General features: G+C 45.4%; 1 protein-coding gene across 1 annotated transcript in view; it reads right to left on the reverse strand.

Annotated features, from left to right (window-relative positions):
• Positions 1-96: 96 nt before the first annotated feature.
• The window catches only part of REL (REL proto-oncogene, NF-kB subunit), a 29767-nt gene continuing 9584 nt past the window's right edge, over positions 97-20279 (reverse strand). Inside the window, exons 4-10 of the mRNA XM_021527529.3 lie at positions 18055-18146; positions 7425-7565; positions 3762-3866; positions 3270-3482; positions 2879-2947; positions 2702-2776; positions 97-2376 (exon numbers count right to left, since the gene is read on the reverse strand). Coding sequence (XP_021383204.1) covers positions 1700-2376; positions 2702-2776; positions 2879-2947; positions 3270-3482; positions 3762-3866; positions 7425-7565; positions 18055-18146 — 1372 coding nt within the window. The 3' untranslated portion in view covers positions 97-1699. The remainder of the gene's footprint in view (positions 2377-2701; positions 2777-2878; positions 2948-3269; positions 3483-3761; positions 3867-7424; positions 7566-18054; positions 18147-20279) is intronic.

The raw sequence follows: 20279 nt of genomic DNA on the forward strand, positions 1-20279 counted from the left end.
GCTTTTTGTGTATTAATTTCATCTTTTGTCTTTTTCTTTCGTCTTTCCATTGCTTAGGAGTGTGCAGGAGAGGTGCAGAAGTGAGGAAAGGTGAGGAAAAACTGCTTTAAAACAGGGAGAGTCAATTCAGTTTGTTGTACACCTGGAATTAGGGGAAGCTGTTTCCAAAGTTCACCTGACTGATGGAATTCCAGCTGCAGCGCCAGAGTGCTCCCAATGCAATGGATTCCTGCAGGGAAGGCATCCCTGCTTTCCTGTAAGCCACAGAAGGGTTCTGGAGCACCTTTCCTTGTGTACAATTCCATATATCAAGTGACTTTTTTGATTTGGGGGGTGGGTTTTGGACATGTCATTGCTTTTTTTGTTGCTGCTCTCATTGTGCAGTTTTACATTGCCAAAAGGTAATAACGGAGACCCTTACCTGCCCTAAAAAGCAGCTGTGTCCCTTAAGAAATACTCAGACGTTTCTCCGTGTTGCTTCTTAAAAAGTAACAGTATAATAAAGTAGCCAAGGCCAGAGTATCTTACCCAGCCAGTTACCTCCAGCTGGAGGCGTCAGGAACAACTTTTGCTCAGGCTGAGAGAAGACTGGGAATCAAGTGGGAGGGAAGAAGTTCTGGTTCCTGATACAGAGGATAGAAGGGTGGTTTTAATTAGTACAGACTGAAATGCCTTTAAAACTTGTTAATAGAGGTGAGGCTGCACCAAGGCAGCCTCTGGCTTTGCCCTCCTGGAGGGGGTGGTGCTGGGGAGGCAGGATCTGAGCCTTCTTTGAAGCAGTCACTTGCATAGCAGGAAACTGCCAGGGTACCTGAGGAAAGAGTAAGTGGATACTTCGGCTCCACGGATTCCTGCCTTTCCAAATCTCACTCACATGGCAGCTACACACACACACAACTTGCAGAGCAATAACAGCTTCATTCCTAAAGCAACAGGGCATGCCTTATAAAACAGTGCACTCTGGACGAAGTGCAGACAAGTCCTCACTTTCTGTTCCTTCTCTTGTGCAGTGATTTCCTTTACAACAGAGGTGGACTATTTAAAAACTCAAACCTTCCGGTCTTTTTAAATATATCTAACAATGACATAGTCATTAAAAAAAATTTATGAGTAAATTTGCCTTCAAAGCAAACAGAGTGTGGTGACAGCATGGAAAATCAATACACGTTCTCATTTTAGGAGAAGAATATTTATAGAAAGGGGGTTAGAAACCTAAACCTTTCAAGTAAGTTGAGCAGAACTCAGATGTCATTCATTAAATGAGACTGAATTAGAATGCTCACGTGCAGGGTTTTTTTCCTAATTTCTGTCCTATCAAAATTTAAATTTAATTTCTATAGCAAAAATGGCTATTTTAAAACAACTTCAACCCTGTGAAGTATTTGAAATTTTAACCCTTCTGAAGATGCCAGCTTTTACAGTCCCCAAAGGTAAGGAAGCTTTAAGTGTTAACAGTTCCCACTTCCAACAAAAATACACAAAAATACATCTACAAGGTACTTTTAAGGTACAGAAACCCCAAACCCTACTCCCACCTCCCTCTTTATGGGCACCACTGTGGACTGCAATAAATAACCTTTAAGTTATATCATGAAACTTGCACAGCAACATTCTGAGAGAGAAAGCAGGGACTCCAGAAGGGTAAATTACTCCTCTCCACGCAGCAGCACCTGGAGAGCTCTACGTAGGCAGCGCTGGCTCACGGGTTATAGCTCTGTAAAATGTTATCGAAGGAGAAGGACTGATAGAGCTCATCAGTGTGGACACTGTCGGTGTCGTAGAACTGGCCGTCGGCCAGGCCGCCCTGGTGGCCGCTGGACAGTCTGGGCTCGCTCAGCGCCTCCGCGTCCATGAAGCCGTAGCCGGGGTCGGCCAGGCCGGGCTGCGAGGGGAAAGCGGCGGCTCCGCTGCCTGCGTGGGCCCTGGCTGGGGGCAGCTGCAGCTGCTGGTGGCTGCCCACGCCCAGCACAGTGCTGAACTTATCCAGGCTGATGCTGCCACAGCTCATGTCATCCATGTCCATGCCCAGCATGCCAGTGCTAGAGGCGCTGCTGCTGGGGATGCTTTGCAGCTCGGGGGCCGGCACCACCATGGCTCCCAGCCCGTTGGTGCTGCCGTAGGTCCGGAAGAAGCCCGAATCCTTCTCATCGGGCCAGGCCAGCGTGCTGTCGTGGAAGGCTGGGAGGGAGCTGCTGCCCTGGGGCTCCGTGGAGAAGCTGTTGTGTGGGTGGGAGCCGAGCAGCCAGAGCTGGGACAGCAAGTCCTGCTTGCCCGGCCCCGCCGCCAGCTGCGAACAGCTGGGGTACAGCTGGCTCGTGTTGGATAGGGCTCCTAACCCTGGTGACATCATCAGCGTGGATGAAATCATGTTTGGTTCTATGGAGAGAATGCCACCTTTTAGGGTTTTTTCAAATTACAGATAGTAAAAAGCAAAGGAAAGACAGCAAGATTGTACAACTATTTCCACCATCTACTTTTTCACTGCTCTCCAGAACGGACCCCAGAGTTCTGGACATTAGCAAGAGAGCTGCCTACCTCACCCCTCTATGGCCCATACTGAGGGTGACACAAAGAACTGATAGCTTTTAAGTTTGTATAGTCAGAAGGATCACTATCTTCCAGGAAGAAACCTTCAAGTGATTAGAAGCAGAGGAGGGCACTACCTGTTTAAACCACCATCAGACTGCAGGCAAAAACCTACCTTTCTTAATTGCCTTCCCTTCAGGAGTGACAACAGGGAATGGGGCTACTTTGGGCCTCTCCATCGTGTTTGATCCTGTGATGGAACACAACATGAGTGTGCAGCATTTAGAGGAAACAGCTCCATCTAAATATAAGTTCACTCAAACAAGATGAAGAAAACAAATAGTCTCCTTACCACAGTCCTGCATGAACTTCTGCCAAGCCAACGTTGATCTTTGCCTTTTTGCTTTGTTGCCATAAGGATCTACAGAGAAAGGAGTGGAAGGGGAAAGCGTTGCATTTCTCTTTAATGAAGGCCTAAAGGAACTCCCTAGTGGCATCAAGTTGTGGTAGGAATTATTTAAAGGAAAACATTGCAGGCATGGCAGCACTAACAAACCATACCAGTGTTACCCAACAATAATTCCAGTATTTTCACTGAAAGAGGGGATAAACTGACTGGTCTAACTTTCAAAACCCAAACCTCTATTTTGCCAAAGCAGTGCTGTGGATTTCTTATTAATTAAGCCACTACCACGAGTCCTGCATTGACCATGGCTGTTCAGAAGCTTATCTTGGAACCATACCCTTTTCATCTGGCAGGTATCTGAAATCCATGGGTTCACTGACTTCCTGGTCCGAGGGCCTCCGCAGCTGCATCTTCACCGTCACGGGCTCGGAGATGTCCCTGAGGAACGGCGGCGTCCTGAACACGATGGCGACCTGGCGGTGAACGTCGGCTTGGGAGAAGGAGCCCTTGGCCTCCCAGTTGTCCAGGACAAACCTGACTTCTATGTCATCTAGGCCATGAGAAACAGAAGATGCTTGTCAAGAGCAGAAAAAAAGGGGGGAGGAGCAAAGTGAGGAGCCTGACTCAGGATTCAGTTGCAAAGTAAAAGACTCAACTTTAAAGGCACAAGAGGTGCTGAGATCCCATGAACCTGGAAGCTGTTCTACCCAGCTCCAAAACCAAACCACTCTGAGGTGTGTGGTGAAGGGTTTCAGCCCCCCAGCAGGACAATGGTCATGGAATGTGTCCATTTGGTAAAAAGGGAGAGAAAGAAGCTAATCCAGGTTACCTTTCTGAACTTTGTCACACAGCAGAAATATTTCGTCTCCTCCTTTGACGCTTCCACAGTTCTTGTTCACACGACAAATTCTCAATTCTGCGGTGTTAGGAGCTCCTGGAAGCAAACAGACAGATTTATTGACCTAGAATTACTGTAGCTTTGTCACTGTTGGATAGGAGGTGCTGGGAGTTCAGGCATATGAAGGGAAGGCAACAGCTGGAGGAGTGTGACACCCTGAAATCCACACAAAGCAAGTCATTCCATACAGGAAATTGAGTAGCAGGATATGATATTCCACAATCCTACATCTTATCTCCAAACACAAGACACTAGCACTGTTGTACCACCCACTCCCTAATTACTGTAGAGCAGTCTCAAATATTCCCCCACTGATGTGGTTGTGCTCAGCCCTACTGCCCTTCCAGCTGCAGAATTCAAAGCAGTTCTGCGGGTGACTGATTACCTGGTACAGTCACACTTCTCTGGAAAGAGCTGGGCTAGCAAGTCAGGAGAATTCCCCTTTCTGAGGATCTGGCTGTAGTTCTATTCACAGAGCTACTTGGCCATCCAGTCTCTCCTCTGTTCCCCTCTGCAGGTGTCCAGGAGAAGCTCCATAATTTCACACCTTCACCGAGGGCAGCAGGTTTCACCCCAAACCACTCAAGCTTCCAACTCCACACTGTGGCTGTACCTGAACAGCCCTCAGGGCAGCTGAAGATGGAGAGCTGACTCTCATCTTAAATTAGCCCCCACTGAAGACTGCACATTGCATTCCAAACAATCTCACAGCTATAGACAACTCCAACGGGATGGAGCCATGCTCTGCCTGGTGGTGTCTGGCTCTGTTGTGGACCAGCAGCTCCAAACACATTTAAAATGTCCAGAACAATCCAGCTGGTGCTGCTTTGACACCATGAAACTGATCCTCCATGAAGCTCCCCCACCACATGCCTCCATTCCAGACACAGAGAAGAAATACCAAAATCAAAGCTCATGGTGTCAATCTCAAAAAAAAAAAACCAAAAACAAAACCCAAAAAAAACCCCAACAGCGAAAAATCAAAAACCCGAACAAAAAACAAAACCAAACCAAACAAATCTGCTTTAGATCTCAGTTTGAATCAATTCCTACCCAAGTACAGCTACAGCACAACATATACTACACCTAGAGAAGAGTTCCTGGTAACCTCTCACCAGTCCCCAATTACGTAGTTACTATCTGCAGTTATTACTGTCGTGATTATAAGTGGGAGCTACAGCATCATGTACTACATGACATACGCTACTTCATTTGCTGAATGAATCAGAACCCTTCAAGGGAGAGGAAACCAAACAAACCCAGAAACAGCACAGGGCCATGTGATTGACAGTGTCATGGTGCGCTTTTCACAGGAAGGGTAAATTAAGAATTGTGAGGAAAAGCCTAATCTTACCAATGTTTCACTTCTGTGTGCTTGAATGGCACTCAATAGCAGAGATTCACCAAGTAGTCTGGATTGGAAGGGACCTTAAAGATCATGCATTTCCAACTCCCCTGCCATGGGCAGGGACACCTTCCGCTATCCCAGGCTGGTCCAAGACTCATCCAACCTGACCTTGGACACTTCCAGGGATAGAACAGCCACAGCTTCTCTGGGCACCCTGTGCCAGGGCCTGCTCTCCTCACAGGGAAGAATTCCTTCCTAACATTCAATCTAATCCTTCCTCTGTCCATCTGAAGCCATCACCCCCTGTCCTGTCATTGCATGCCCTTTTGTGAAAAGTCTCTCTCCAGCTCTCTTACAGTTCTCTTTAGGTCCTTGCAACAGACTTCTGGGACAGTCTCCTTCAGTGGAATCTGTTGTTTGGTCCTTAGACATGGAATTCAGAAGGGAAATCAACACACACAAATGCCAGCAGATGTGGATGTACCACTGTGTTGTCAGCAGGAGCGCTGAGCCCAGCACCTGCCTCAGAGGGAAATGTTCCTCATCCCCTGTCACCTCAGCTCCTGCCCAATTCCTGTTCCTCACTCCCCCACACCACATCCCTGGTGACAGATCCCTTGAGAAACAGGCTTGTCAATGAAAATCATGTTGCTTTCAACAAGGGCAGGACAAGATGCATGCTGAGCTGCCTCATCTGACTCTTCCTAAGAGCTTTTGATATGCAACTTGGGAAACTTCTGTTCCAAACCAGTTAACTTCAGAAGCATCTGGAAAGAGAAGGCGCTGAATTTGAGATGCTTGCAGCCTCTGTCATGATGGCATGATGTCAATATGATTCTTTTGTGTCTCACTATCCACAGCAAGTAGAGACCACGAAGGATGAGAAAGTGAAGAAAATAATGGATTTGAAGTGTCCAAGCTGGCTTTCAGAGTATCTCTTTGCTCCTAATTTGAGCAAGTCTGACCAGGCTGATGCTTCTAAAAGCAACTGGGATCTGAAACTGAGCAGGGCCATTCTTTACCAATTTGTGGTTGGGTTTATTTACACGGCTACTACGCTACAGGGAGGGTTTTGGGTGCCTCCAGTGCTACCCACAGACACCTCAGTACCCGCCCCTACTTCCCCCACTGCACTCAGCCCCGGCCTCTCGCGGCTCTGCCGGCACTGACGTCAGCCCACGACAAGTAATCATGATTTGGCACATTTCTAAATGGCATCTGAGACAGAGCTGCAAATCTGGTACATCAGTTTTTATCTCAGCACTGATTATTTCAGTGCAAGGGTTCTCAGTGACACAATGCTCACAGCCCCAGTTTCTAGATCATTCTGGAGGAGACTCTAAATATATCAGAGCCATCTGAGTTCAACATATTCACAATGGTTTGTGCCCACATCAACACAATCCTAACAATTTCAGGAAATGCAGATCTCATTTTATTCAGTACTTTCTGCTAAAATGAGGATGTCAAATATTCAGCATGGAAACACTCATGGTGCAGAAATGAAAAATGCTCAGGAAAGTTTTTCAGGATTGAGAGTTCTTTTGCTACTCTGCTCCTAGAGAGGAGTCCAGCACATACTGGGGGCTAAAATCCTCAGCTGCTGATGCCCTAGGGATGTCCAGTTTTGTGGAATGTGGAAAACAGTGCCAAGAAGGAGTGTCACGTACTTCTGCACCCTCCTGGAGCACGACCAAGGACTCCTCCATTACCCACCTGTACAGTGAAACAGCCACAAACCAGGACACAAAATGCCATCAGACAGTTTCCCACGGACATATATCTCTCTTGCAAGTCCCATTCCAGAGCCCTCACAAGGCAAAGGCAAGACTCCTCAAGGGCACAAATAGGCTCCAGAGGACTCTCTTGGAAAGCAGATCAGCCTTGAGGCAGCCATCCATCTCATTACTATCAATTTAATCACTTGGCACATCAGGCATGGGCCTTTCCTTGCAATCATTGCTGCTGTGTGTGAACAAGGGCTGGAAAAACACCTGCCTATTGAGTCCATGAATGCCATGGACAATTGTCACTCCGGTTGGCCAACATTTCACCCTGGGATCATGTTTGAATGTATGCTCACTGTGACTTGCCAAGTGACACTCATGCACCTGACAGCCGCAAGCCACAGAAGTGACCCAGAGCTGGCACAGACCTCAGGAAGCCGGCGTTCCTCATCCCAAGCTAAAGAGAAAAACAAAAGGGAAAAGGAAAAAAAAAAGGCATTTGGCCGAGCTGGTACTCACTGTTGTCATAGATGGGGTTGGAAATCAGAGGAGGAAGGGCTATCGTGTAGTTGCCGTGCTCGTCAGGAAGGAAGGCTTGGAAGCAGAGTCGGACGACATTGAGGTCGTACTCGTCGATGTTGTGCAGCTGCTCCTCGGGCACTGAAGAACAGACAGCAACAAGGGTCAGTCACAGAATCAGCATGTATTCTTTACCAAACTGGGGATGAGTCCCCACCAGTAAAAGAGATGGTGTTGCCCAGGCACACATGCCCGTAGCCCCTGGCAGCTGGAAATGGGCTGCATGAATTAATTCCTTGCTCATAACAAATTATACTGAAGCCTTTAATGCTTTCCCTGCACCCATCAAGGTTCAACTGTCTGAGCTCTCCAACTGTTTCTTGTGCCTGGCTTCCTCACCTTGCCTACCACAACAGCTCCCTGTATTTACAATTTAAAAGTAATTTTTTATTCTTCTTTGCATGTGATAAAATTTACAAAATTAATGTTGTTGCCCAAAAGAAATATTTTGGTACAAAGGGATCCCAGGATCTCATTAAATATTTTCTGCAGCACTGAGGGACTTTGGGTACATGGTATCATGATTTTCCTCTAGAAACTGAGACAGAAAAAGAATCATAAGGCAATTCCTGGGGCAAGAATGAAGCTGAAACAACAGAAACCACCACCCCTCCCCACGACCACCAGTGTAACAGCTGTACCTTTCAGAGCAGGGATTAGTGGAGCCATTGGGAGACAGATTTGTAACACATGGAAAGCCTTGTTGGAAAGGATCCATTTCCTTGCATATTCCTCCCAGTGTAAACCCCAGCAATGCAAAACCCACACTCAGCATTTCAGTTTCGTTCACTTCTTATTTTAATTACAAGACACAGAGCCTGGGGTATCATTACTGAACATTTCATGTATTCCCAGCTTAATGGACAATTGTGGGAAGAGCAGCCCCCTCTGAATTCGACACTTTGCTTTTAGGTGTGACACTAAACCTTTATGCTGGCATTCAATGTTAGTAAAAATGAGAAACTGGCTTAATATCACTTAAGTAGAAATACTGATAATTAAAATAATTGCAAGTGTTCTGTTTCCCCAAACTCCTCCCAGCAGCAGGTCAGCTGTTTCACACTCCTCACAGTTACCCAAGCCAACATGTGCCAATCCACCAGAACACCAGCTCTCTATTCTCCTCCCTTCCCTTTCAAAGGGCTCTTCCATGAACAGAAGATGAAACGTGGCTACTGATTAGATTGCCTGCTTTGACCTTTAGCATTTATCACTGGCTCAGGTCTCCACCCTGCCATGAGTGGGATTCCACAATGCCCACTTGAGTGGCTTCTTCCTTTTACCTTTTGATAAGTGTGAAATTTTAAGTGTGATGATGAGCTCAGAATACTTTCCACTGGGCATTTTGAGTCCTTCTGGGGCTCTGAATATCAATTTCTCCTGGTCTCTAGTGCAAAGGGAAATCAAGTCACTTTTCCCTTTTACAAGCCTGTGATCCGCAATATTTCAAGGCAAATACGGCAGCGAGTACAAAACTAAGCAACAACTGTGTGAGCTTCAGAGGTGCTGAGGCCCAGGGGAGTTCTGCCCATGAGCACTTTGCAAGTTGGTGCTGACTGTGTCACCAGACACACAAAGTTTTATGCTTTAATGCACTTCATTAGTTCACCTGCTAACCTGAAAGAGGATCTTTAGGAAATGGGTTTGGAACAGACGGCTTCTCAGCCTGACCTGGATTTGGCCAACTCTGCAGCCCAGCTGCCTCTGGCTACAGCCTAATTCAGAGAACACAGAAAGAAAAGTGCACTTCCCAAAGTGCACCTTGCAGAGAGGCTAGCAGGACAGCAGCTCTAGTTCATGCCCTGACATCATGGCTGGCTCCCAAGGACACTCTGACATCAGGGCTCACGTTCCTGTGCTGTGTTAGCAATTGGCGACCATGTGGATCCCTGCAGAGACCCAAAGGGGTGCTCAAACCTCAAACCTCTTCGCAATTAAACTAAGCACAAAAATTCAATACCTTTGCCTGAGTAAGATGTCTGTAGATGGAAGTTGAGCACGAAATCTGGATCTGGCTTCTGACCCTGAATCCAAAGTGAGGACTTTGTGGCTGTGCAACTGTCCTAGGTTGACTGCATGATGCCTTTATCTCCAATCGTCTGCCCTGTTTATGTTGACTAATAAGTTCTACACCTTTAAGACTTGTTCCAGAAGTGAAGGGGTGGGGGGAAGAAGTGCAGAGTTTGTTTTCAAGAACTGCACTCCCTCCTCCACATTCCTGCTCCTGGACTGGGTTGTCTGCGGACGGACAGACAGCGAGACAGAGCTCTCCTTTGGTTTTTTTTTTGGTTTTTTTCCTAGTTAGTTTTAGCTAGCTGAGGCAAAGAAGTTCCCTGGACTGTGGTTTTATCCCTTTCCCTGGCTCTGGACTGAACACCAGGAGAGCAGCAGCAGCTCACACCTGTAGCCCAGTGTGCCAGGCCTGGGCCGTGGCATTTCCAGCGCCGGAGGGACTGATCAGAGACTGAGTGAGCCCAGCTGCAACCCGGGGGATTTCTCTGAGTTTGTCTCTCTCTTGGAGTGGCAAGAAGTTTTATTGTTTAATATTGTTTAAGTTTGCTTGTTTAATAAACAGGTTTTTTCCACTTTTCTCCAAAGAGGTATCTTTCTTGAACTGGTTGGGGGGAAGGGCCAATTGAATCTGCTTTCCTAAAGGAACCCTTTTGGGGTTCTTTCCCCAAATTTGCCCTGAACCAGGACAGCAACCAAGGGCCTCTGTCATGCTAAAGGAGCATCAGTCCCACTCTGAACCTTCCACAGGGAAATGTGTCTCTTCCTCAGAAACATGTAATAGCAGACTGAAGCTTAAGAGTACTCTATAAAAGCAAAAACACTCTAGATATGGAGAAAATTAGCAATGCTAATATTCAAATAATGTCATTTCCTATGCTATCCAAACTTGCACAAATTCCCAATAAATCTGTTTCACACCTGACACAGGAGTGGTGTGCCAAGAATGGCAAGGGACAGAATCACTGTGTACAGCTCATTCTATTGCAGCAAAACCCACTGCTCCTGATTTGTGTGTTTTTGTAAACTATTTAATAGAATTTCTTAAAACCCGTAATTTGAAAGAGGAAGTGTTCAGTCAAGAGTGATTCCTCTTGGGCTATTTTTAACCCGACAAGAAGAACACAACAGTGCAAAAAAAGGAGAACAAGACAGCTGCAACTCCATCTTGTGATGATACGCTTTAAAAAAGAGAGACACCAGATTCCATGTGCATATGAAGAAGCACACAGCTTTCGCCAATTTCAAAACAAGACAATCATCCAAACAAAACAAAATGTTATTTTTAACAAACATCTAATCCTGCTCCCTCTGAAGTCAATTTGAGAGCAGCCACTAACTTGGAATGGATGCTGGCTTACACCTTGGGAATATTAAAAGCAAACAAAGCTGAGGCAGACAAACATCCTGAGTAACGCCTGGAGCACGGCCGGGTGGAGGACGGTCATGTCATCCCATCTTATTCCACCAACTTCTGTGTAGAAGGACAACAGAGGGGTTAAACCTGACAAACCTGAAGTCATTAAAGTTAGGAAACACTGCCGAAGATTTGGGGAACGCTATGTACTGGAGAGGAGGAGCAACCACTCCATCAAGCCTTGCAAGCTCCGCACAAGCAGGACTGAAACCAGGGGTATCACACACGTGAAATAAAAACGTCACCCCATGTGGCACCTTGGGGCCACAGGTGTGGAGAAAAAAAGACTCCCAACACAACACATGAACCAAAAAAACAAAAAGGGAAGAAGTTCTCTGGTTTTGGCAAGGGTTCAACTTCCTCTTCTGACTGCTGCTTGCTGTGTGGTACCACACCTTAGAGTCTTCATCTGGATCCAGCTGAAAGAGCTGAAGCCCAACCAAAAGCCTGGGTATGTTCCTGTGATGGCCCAGTGTAATTACAAAAAATAGCCTTAACCTGGCAGAAATCCTTTAACTGTACTAATCTCTGCACACAGGAACACTTGAAAAACTATTTGTAAGCTTTACAAGGAGCTATCAGAAGTAACTCACAGAAATTAGAATAATATTTTTAAAATAACTAAAATTCTAAGGTAAATATGGACTATGATGTCAAAAAAGTCTATAAAAATATCAGCAGCACCATGGTAAAAGAAATCCAGCCCCACTCACCAAGATTCTGGCAATAGGGTTGCAAAAGGAGTACCTGGAGTTACAGTCAAACCCGGGGAGGATTTGCTGTTCATCTGGAAAGGCGCTACAATAACCAGTATATAATTTCTTTATAGATCTGTTTACAACTCTTCTGAACAAAATTCTGGTTCCTGAACTTCACTAAATAATTATCTTGGAAATAATTCCCTAATCCATTGTCTGCTAAGGTGGGAAGAGACCAATACAGTCCCAGTGTGGGCAAAACACCCCATGTGAGCTGAACTGTGAACTCCTCCCAACCCGAGCTGGCTGATCCAGGCAGCTCCCAGGCATCAGGTTTGGGTTGTCCCTGTCTCCAAGATTTTTGTCTCCAAAATCCAGAGATGCCCCGCTGGGATTCTGCTGAATTCCACTGAGAACCTGCTGGATTTGCTTCTGTAACACAAAATTGGAGACTTTTTGGGTTCAACACGCCAACATGGAAGTCCAAGTTTGGACACAAAATTAAAGATGCTGGTAATGTCCGGCCTCCTGTTTATTAATTTATAATTATAGTTTTATAGGTTTTTTAGTATTTCAACAGCTTTCAACATCCAGCAAGGCTAATAAAATGTCATTTATATGATTAAATTAACAGGAGATTAAGGGCTCTGATATTCACTCATAAGGTGATGCTTCAGGGAATGTTAAAAGTTTTTTCTGAACATTGAAGACAAATGATCAAAGGTGTGGTTTTTTAACTGATAATGTGACACCTATCAAACAGCAGATCCCTCACACAGAGCCCATCACCCAGCTAATGATGTCAACCTTCTGGAGTGGGCAGAGCTGGAGGCATCTCAACTTAACCTGCATGGAAACTTCCAGGGCAATGTGGTGTGACACAGTCAGAGAGGGGGCTCTGTGGAGAGCATAGCTCATCTTGCAAAGGGACATCCTGTGACCTTCCCCTGTCAGTGAGGGGCTGCAGGGGCACATGAGCCATATGAGATGTCAAAGAGAATGACCTTCCACAAGTTAAAACACCTCAGAGATCACACATCATTAATAATCATCACACATCCCTACATATGTGAGGAACACACATCATTAATAATCATCATGAGTTGTTTCTCTCTTACGCAGATGAGGATTTTTAATTTAGGGATATGCTGGGAGCTCAGTTTCATTTAAGGGATGACACAGAGGTGGTTTGCCTCCAGGGTTTTGCTCCTGGAGTACAAAGATACCCCTCTTGGCCCTGATACCGACTGGACAGTCTAACTCGGCCCATGCCAGAGGTTTTTCTGCAAGAGGTGGCTCTGCCCAACCTTTCCAGCACTGCTCAGGTTGGCTTAGCTCTCATGTGGTGAATCAGATCCAGGAACTGGTCTGGCTCAGAACTATCTTGCCAGAAGGGAAGAGGAAAAGGCTTGTTTTCAGCCAGCTGGTTCCCATGACAGGCAGCCCTGGCGCTAGGGAATTGGTGAAAGCAGAGCTTCTTCCAGAGCTGCTGCTGATTTACACCAGGCACAGCTAGACAGGGAAATAGGCTGCAAGTCACAGGTATGTTTTGGTGCCCAGGAGGTCCATTTCAGATCCAGCTTGTCCCCCCAGCCTATGTCCCTGCTGCAGCCACAGCTGGGCTGGTGCAGCATTTTACTAACACTTCCCACGGGGTAGGATCATGAAATGGGCTGGGTTGGAAAGGACCTTAAAGCTCATTCAGATCTACCCCTGCTGTGGACAGGGACACCTTCCACTATCCCAGGATGCTCCAAGCCTCATCCAACCTGGCCTTGGACACTTCCAGGGATGGGGCATCCACAGCTTCTTTGGGCAACCTGTGCAAGGGCCTCACCACTATTAAAGAATTTCCTTTGTATATACAACCTGAATTTCTGTTCTTTCTGTTTGAACCCACTATTCCTTGTCCTATTACTACAGTCCCTGATGAAGAGTCCTGGTAAAGCTGGGAACAAGAGGAAGGAACAACTGTGGCAGTACTGTTTCTTCTCCCAATACACCAACATCTGTTTTATTCCATTGAGATCCACAAAAAGGTAGTTCTGCAGGAAAAAGAGAAACTTTTACATGTACCTTGAAACAGAATGTGCATCGGCAACATCTATTTTTCAAAAAGCAAAAACTCAGGGAGCTGATGAGTGCAAACAACTAAAATTCAGACGACATTCTACAGTCAGGAAATGTCCAAACTTCTAGGGACACATTTCCCCAGTTTACAGAAGAAAAAAATGAAGGGGAGGCAAATGGCCTGGTCAAGGGAAGAACTGGAAATTCAATTAAAACTTTCAAAACTCAGCACTTGTTTTGCCTAGACAATGTTTCTCTGGCTTCCTTTCCTGCTTTAAGTTCAACGTGAAAAAAGGTAAAGTTGGAACAGAGTTAAATGAATGTATCCATCAGCCTCTGCACATTCCCAATATCTTTCTTTAGCAGAAAAAATAAAGAAGTCAGCATTTTTGTCTTGCAACTTGGTAATTTTTCTTTTTAAACAATTTGAAAGCAGGCTGTCCTTTATATCAACACACACATTTTGAAATAAGCTGAAAGGAGCATTTGCATGAGACCAGAGGAAGAAAGAGCTTTCCAAAGCTAAGAGCTAGAGCCATGCCATGATCAGGACATGCAGCTTCCCTGGAGTGGGTTTGCTCTGTGCCCCTTCAAAAGCCGATGACCCTAACTACTAGGATTTTACACTTCAGGATTTAACTGGGGGGTTGCACATTTGTTTTAATACAAGAAAAGAGACTTAAAGTTTCTTGTGATATCCAAGGAGGTCATTACAGCGGACACCTTCAACCCATTCCCATGAGCTGCTCACGTAATCCATAAAACTCCCTATGGAGCTAGCACAGGTGGAGAGGGGGATCCCGGAGATGCCGCAGGAGAGCGGCATCAAAGGAGAGGAGGTTTCTCATGGAAGCAGTGCCGGAGGAAACTGCGGCAGGGAACGGCGTGGGCAGGACGCGAGCGTGGTGGGGGCGTCACGGCACAGACGGTGATGAGCGCGGAGCCACGGGGTCAGCTGCTTGCGGGCGGAAAGGGGAAATGGCAAAGGAAACGCTGCGGAGGCACACGCAGACGTACTTAGGTGTGGGCTGCAGGGGAGAGCCTAAAAATGAACTGCATGCTCCTAAGCACAAGCAACTGCAAAGGAGCAGGAGGCTTAAGCCTGTGGCAAGCTCCAGGGAAGGTTTTCCCTGTTGATAAAAACTGTCTGGAATTTGGTGATTCTCACTCCAAGACAAGTCTAGGGTTTTCACGCTGCCATGCATTTGGCTAAAAAAAGTCAGTCCTCTGTAACACTGCACTGAGTACAGTTTTTCCATAATTTAAAGAAAACACTTAGGACTTTTCTTCATTGACAATTAACTCCAGTTGTTATTAACTCAATTGTTGTCTCTATGTCAAGTCACACCCACTCACAAAAGCTCTTAACCGAAAACTGGCTCTTCTTTTAATTTGAGTTGGCTTTACATCAGACAGTGCATGGGAAGACAAGGATATGGCACAACTCAATAGCTCTTAAAGGAAAACAAACACCATAGAAAGGAGACATGGAGCAGCTCCACTGGAGGAGTAACTCTGCTCCTTCGATGCTGTGCTATTTGTATCATCATCATCACTACGCCAAGGTGTCCCAGTTGTATGTTAGGCTGACACTGTGCCCCATTTCCCTGGAACACTCAGAGATGAGACAAAAGGGATTTCTAGAATTCTTGAGATTATTAGAGGAGAAAAGTATATGGCACATGCTTTGGGAACACCACGGATCACAACCACGATGTGGAAACAGCAATTCCCTCCCTCTTAAACAAGGCTAACACAACAGGAACAACCTAATTGCAAGTCATCCATCCTAGTGAATGCACACAGCTCCTACAACCTGTGCTGAACTTCACAAGGGACAGATGCTGCCAGCCAAGACTGGGAATTCACAAGGAGACACCTTTACACAGGTACACTCACACGACTCCGATGCTGCACCTCCAGCTGGGCACACGGCAGTGATCTGCAAACAAGTTCCAATCACCCAAGGATTCCGAGGTAGGCATCAATTGTTTAAGGTCAATACTGAACCTCTCTTCCTCAAAAGGAGGCTCAGGATAGGGAATGCTTGTTCCAGAAGAAAGTGAGAAAGAAAAAAGAAAAGCCTACCAACACACAAGCACCCTGAAGGCTTGTTTTCCATGAAGTTTCTTTGATGATATCATACAAGAAATGAGTAACACCAACTTGCAACCTCCTAAGAGGATGCACAGCTCCAGAATGTCTCTAAACAGGGAAGTCAGATGCCTTTCTGAAGACACAGAGGTAAAACACAATGCAGGATGGATTCCGCACAGCCTGCACAATCCTGGAAAATGTACCAATACTCCTCTGACCTTAAAAAACAAACTAAACCCATACATAACACTTTCAACCTTGTCAAGCAGTGAACATTTGCAGTGATTGCTGCTCACAAAACCCTTTTCTGATCAACTAAATAAACATGAAAAAACATTCCTGTCACTAATCCTGTTTTATTAGACCTTGGTCCCAGGCCTTTCTAGGTTCTCCCAGCGTGGGACTGCCCTGGAGGCCATTCTCAAGTGGCTCTGCTTTGTGCTGACACGTTAACATGTGCCAAAGGGCGGTGACACAGCTGGGGATTGCCAATGGCCCCTTCTCAGCACAGCCCCAGCCCAGGAGCAGGCTGCTGCCCTGTGTGTCACCCAGGCAGGCTCTCCCCTGCTGCTAGGGCAGTAATGTGGCCTCCTCCCCTGTTGGACTGGTAGAAAGCAACCTAGGACCTGCCCAGATGCTACCAAGCAAAACTTTCTGTAATCACCCAAAATTTATTAGTGGATGTGGAGTTAAGTGCCAACAACTGTAAAAATCTACTTCCTTCTACAGAAAAGTTCCCCTTTTATTGTTTGAAATCAAGGTACACTTGGCTGAGTCAAGGCAACATAATTCAAACCCTTAAAGTGTTTAAATTGTGCTGATGAACCAAACTCCTGTCAAAATACTGTGTGCATACATTATCATAACTAGGGTATTTGTTCAGATGGGTCATCAGGGCCATCAACCTGATTCCAAACAGCTGCTCTAAAATTAAGAAAAATATCTAAGACATTTCTTACTCTGTGATAAATTCAGCATCCTTCTTTTTGTCCTAATTCAGGGACATGTATTTTTAAAGCCAGCCAGAAATCCAGCTCTCAACTCTCCATAAAGAATCTTGCCTTAATATAGCAAGAATTCTGTGGGCATTATAAAACCTAGTGAAGTGTCTGAAGAATCGCAAAGCTCCTGCTTAGGGAAATACACTTAGAGAAATACATGACTACATTGACACTGGTTAGCTAATAATTTGGGGGTATTTATGGTTTTCCATTAATTCCCCCAATTGTGCCTGCATTCTACATGTGTTGGTCCCACTGCAATTGGCCGAAATATTTTGCAGTGTGTTCCCCACCCACTCTGTGCAGACAACTTGGCAGTTAAATTGCTGTGAGGGGAGCTGGTTTAGCAAGTTGATCTGAAGGGAAAATCACTCTCCTTTTTTTATTTTTTGTTTTCAAGTTGGTTTTCCACTGGAGCAACTTGCTGTGGGGCCACACAGCCCCTGTGTGTGGTGGTGTGAGGAAAGTGGTGGGAGTGTGTGAGCAGGGATGGAGGGAAGAGCAGGATGACTCCTTCTGAGAGCAGCCCACAGATCAGTCACATCAAACAAAACCCTGTGAGCAACCCATCACAGGTGTGGTTCTGCAGCAGCAAGCCCTGCCTCTGACCTTGATGAGCCCAACCACAGCATCACAGGATGGTTTGGGGTGGAAGGGACTTGAAAGATCATCTTGTTCCAACCCCTGACATGGGCAGGGACACCTCCCACCAGACTGGGCTGCTCCAAAGCCTGTCCAAACCAGCCTTGACACTGCAATCCTGCTGTGGATTTCTGAGCTCCCATGCTGTGAAATCAAGTGAGGGGCACTTCCTAGCGGGCTGTCAGCCCCATGACCTGGTCACAAGAGACACAGAAAGAGAAGAGATGAGAAAGTGGCAAGTGAGATTTGTATTGGCTTAAGTTGTTGCAGAGTTATGCTAATTCAGTCTTTTGGCAGTCACTGCCAAAACTGGGGAAATTCAACTCGCAAGATACTTGTAGAAGTTTCCAGGAAAGGCTTCTGCTGCTATCCCATTCCTTCTGTCCAAGCAGCAACTCAGACTGCTGCTGGGAATTATAAAAACTCAGTATAAAAAGAAAAAGGGCAACTATCCAAATACATTCATCATGTGATGACTGGGAAGAAAGACTGGGAGGGACACAGAAGGGGAAGACAGCTTCTCAGAAAGAGATTTTTTTGGAGGAAAAAATAAAGCTCCAGAACAACAGCAAAGGCAGGACAGGACAAACAAAACCCCATCACTCTGCCAAGAGAACCAGCTGATTTACACTCACCATTGAAAGGGTTAATTTTCTTCAAGATTCGTAAAGAAATGGATTCCTTCAGGTCTTTCTTCTTCACACACTGAATGCCCAGGTTCTGAAAACTGAAGCATATGTGGCAAGATTTCAACAACTAATAACATCTTCAGTGTAGACCATTAAATATAATATTCACGTTAATTAGTGTGATAACATCCAGTGTAAGAAATGAAAAATGTACAACCTTCTTTTGAGAAGGGTGTACAAGACCTTAAGAGCAAAGATGCTGTTTTTTCCTAAAGTAAGGGCAGACACAGAAGCAAAAAAAACCTAACATAAAATTCCAAATAATTAAGTGTTTTTATATTAAAATTTATTACTCAGCAGTAAACCTACACCAATTAAAAAGTTAGATACTCACTCTTGGGTGATTTATAATGACAATCATTTTTGTAATCAATAAACCTGCTAATTTGCATTAGTTAAAGGATTTGCTCTCCTGCTTTTATCAGGGAATGTAAATCTTAAACAATATTATAAAGGGTTTTTTTAAAACAGGTCAAAACAGGTTTTTAAATCTGACATAGTTATGGAAAAGTTCTGAAGAGCTGCAGCTCCTCCTGATTTGCATAAAAGTGCAGGTCACCCTGATGCAGGAGGTGGGGGGAGTCCCAGGCAGGCTGACTCTTTCCCACATGGAAAAACCATGACATCATCAAAGCTGAGTGGATGTAAAGCAGGAAGTTAAAAAAAAAAAGAAAAAAAAAAAGAAATAATCTGTGTTTCATGATGTTACAATAAGCTCTGAAAATGGGTTGTGCCAGCAGCCATTTTTCTCCAGATGTCCCAGCCATTTCCCTTCCCTTCCTTCCCTTGAAACTCCACAAACCTTCTTTGCTTCAGCAAAAGACCATCTTACTGCACCTAAAGATAGCCCTTGTTCCTGCCAAGAGTGCTTGTACACTTCTGAACAAGCCTATCCCAGCACGATGTTAAGTTTAATTTCCCTAAACTCCCCTGTCTGTGCTCAACATGCTGTGTTCAGAGGTTCCCAAACCCTCTGCCATCAGGCTCCACTTCCAGAACCTCTGCTCACTAGAGGAAGGCACAAGGTTCCTTTGAAAACTGAACATGACGTGACCTAGGGGAAAATAAAACACAGAAGCATCTCATAATTCAATGAAGCACTTTGCCTTCCTGTCGTGGCTACTGACATTCAGAATGGGACTGTACCTTGATGAGCAATCCCATTTCCACCGGCTCCTGGAGGAAGTACTTTCTTTAGGGCTTGATCACAGCACATGTTCTTTTCCCCCACTCAGAACACTCACTGTATTCCACAGATTGTTTGAAGCACACTTCAAAGTCCACAAAGAGGGGCAGTTCCTTATTGTACCCCTAAACAAAGCCTCTCATGGACAAGAGGCTTTTCAGCAGTCTGAAATTGTCAGATTATCAATGTTTTCTAAGCCTGTGCTGTCACAGTGAAAGTGTGTGTTTAGCCATGCCTAGGCAGAGGCTGGGTCAGAGAAGGAACTGCTGAGAGTCCCTGCAGGACTGTGGGGTTTCACATCGATGGGCGCTGACAGAAAGCAAGTGAGATAACAAGAAGAGAGAGGGAGAAGTAGGAAGAGAAAGAAAAAAATGAAAAACATCTAAAAAAACTATGATATCATCCTTGTCGAGAGAAGAAACTAGGAAGTAAAAATTTGAGTACACAGCAAGCCCCACCAGCTCTGACTTTCCTGCTCTTGCCTTGATGTCTCGGCCAGGGAGGGCTCTGATCAAGTTTGGGCAGCAGTACAAAGATCATTATACCACAGGCAGAACAAAATGCTTGGGAACTTTAAAACATGGGGAACTTTGAACAACAGAAAGCAGAGTAATTACTCAGAGCTGCCCAAAATCTGTGATTAATAATTCCACTTCTACTGAGGGGAAAAAAAAAAAAGCATTTTTGCTCAATTTGGGATGCTCAGCAAGGGTAAAGAGCCAGAAACACTATTGACAGAGGACATCTCCTGCTCACTAGTACTGGAATGAGGCTTTTCTCCAACACAGACATGAAGAGAAGAATGTGAAGGTTGAGTCACCAGCCACAAAAAGGAAAATGACTTTAAACATCCAGATCCAATTATGGATCATACTGTTCTTTCATCTTAAAGCAACCAATGATTTGTTAAAAAAAAAAAAAATGAGTGTACCGATGCTGGAAACATTTCAAAGGGAATGTGTCGAGCCTCCTCCCATCAGGACCT

This window comes from Lonchura striata, chromosome 3, assembly GCF_046129695.1.
Source record: "Lonchura striata isolate bLonStr1 chromosome 3, bLonStr1.mat, whole genome shotgun sequence".
In the NCBI taxonomy this organism is placed as follows: domain Eukaryota; kingdom Metazoa; phylum Chordata; class Aves; order Passeriformes; family Estrildidae; genus Lonchura; species Lonchura striata.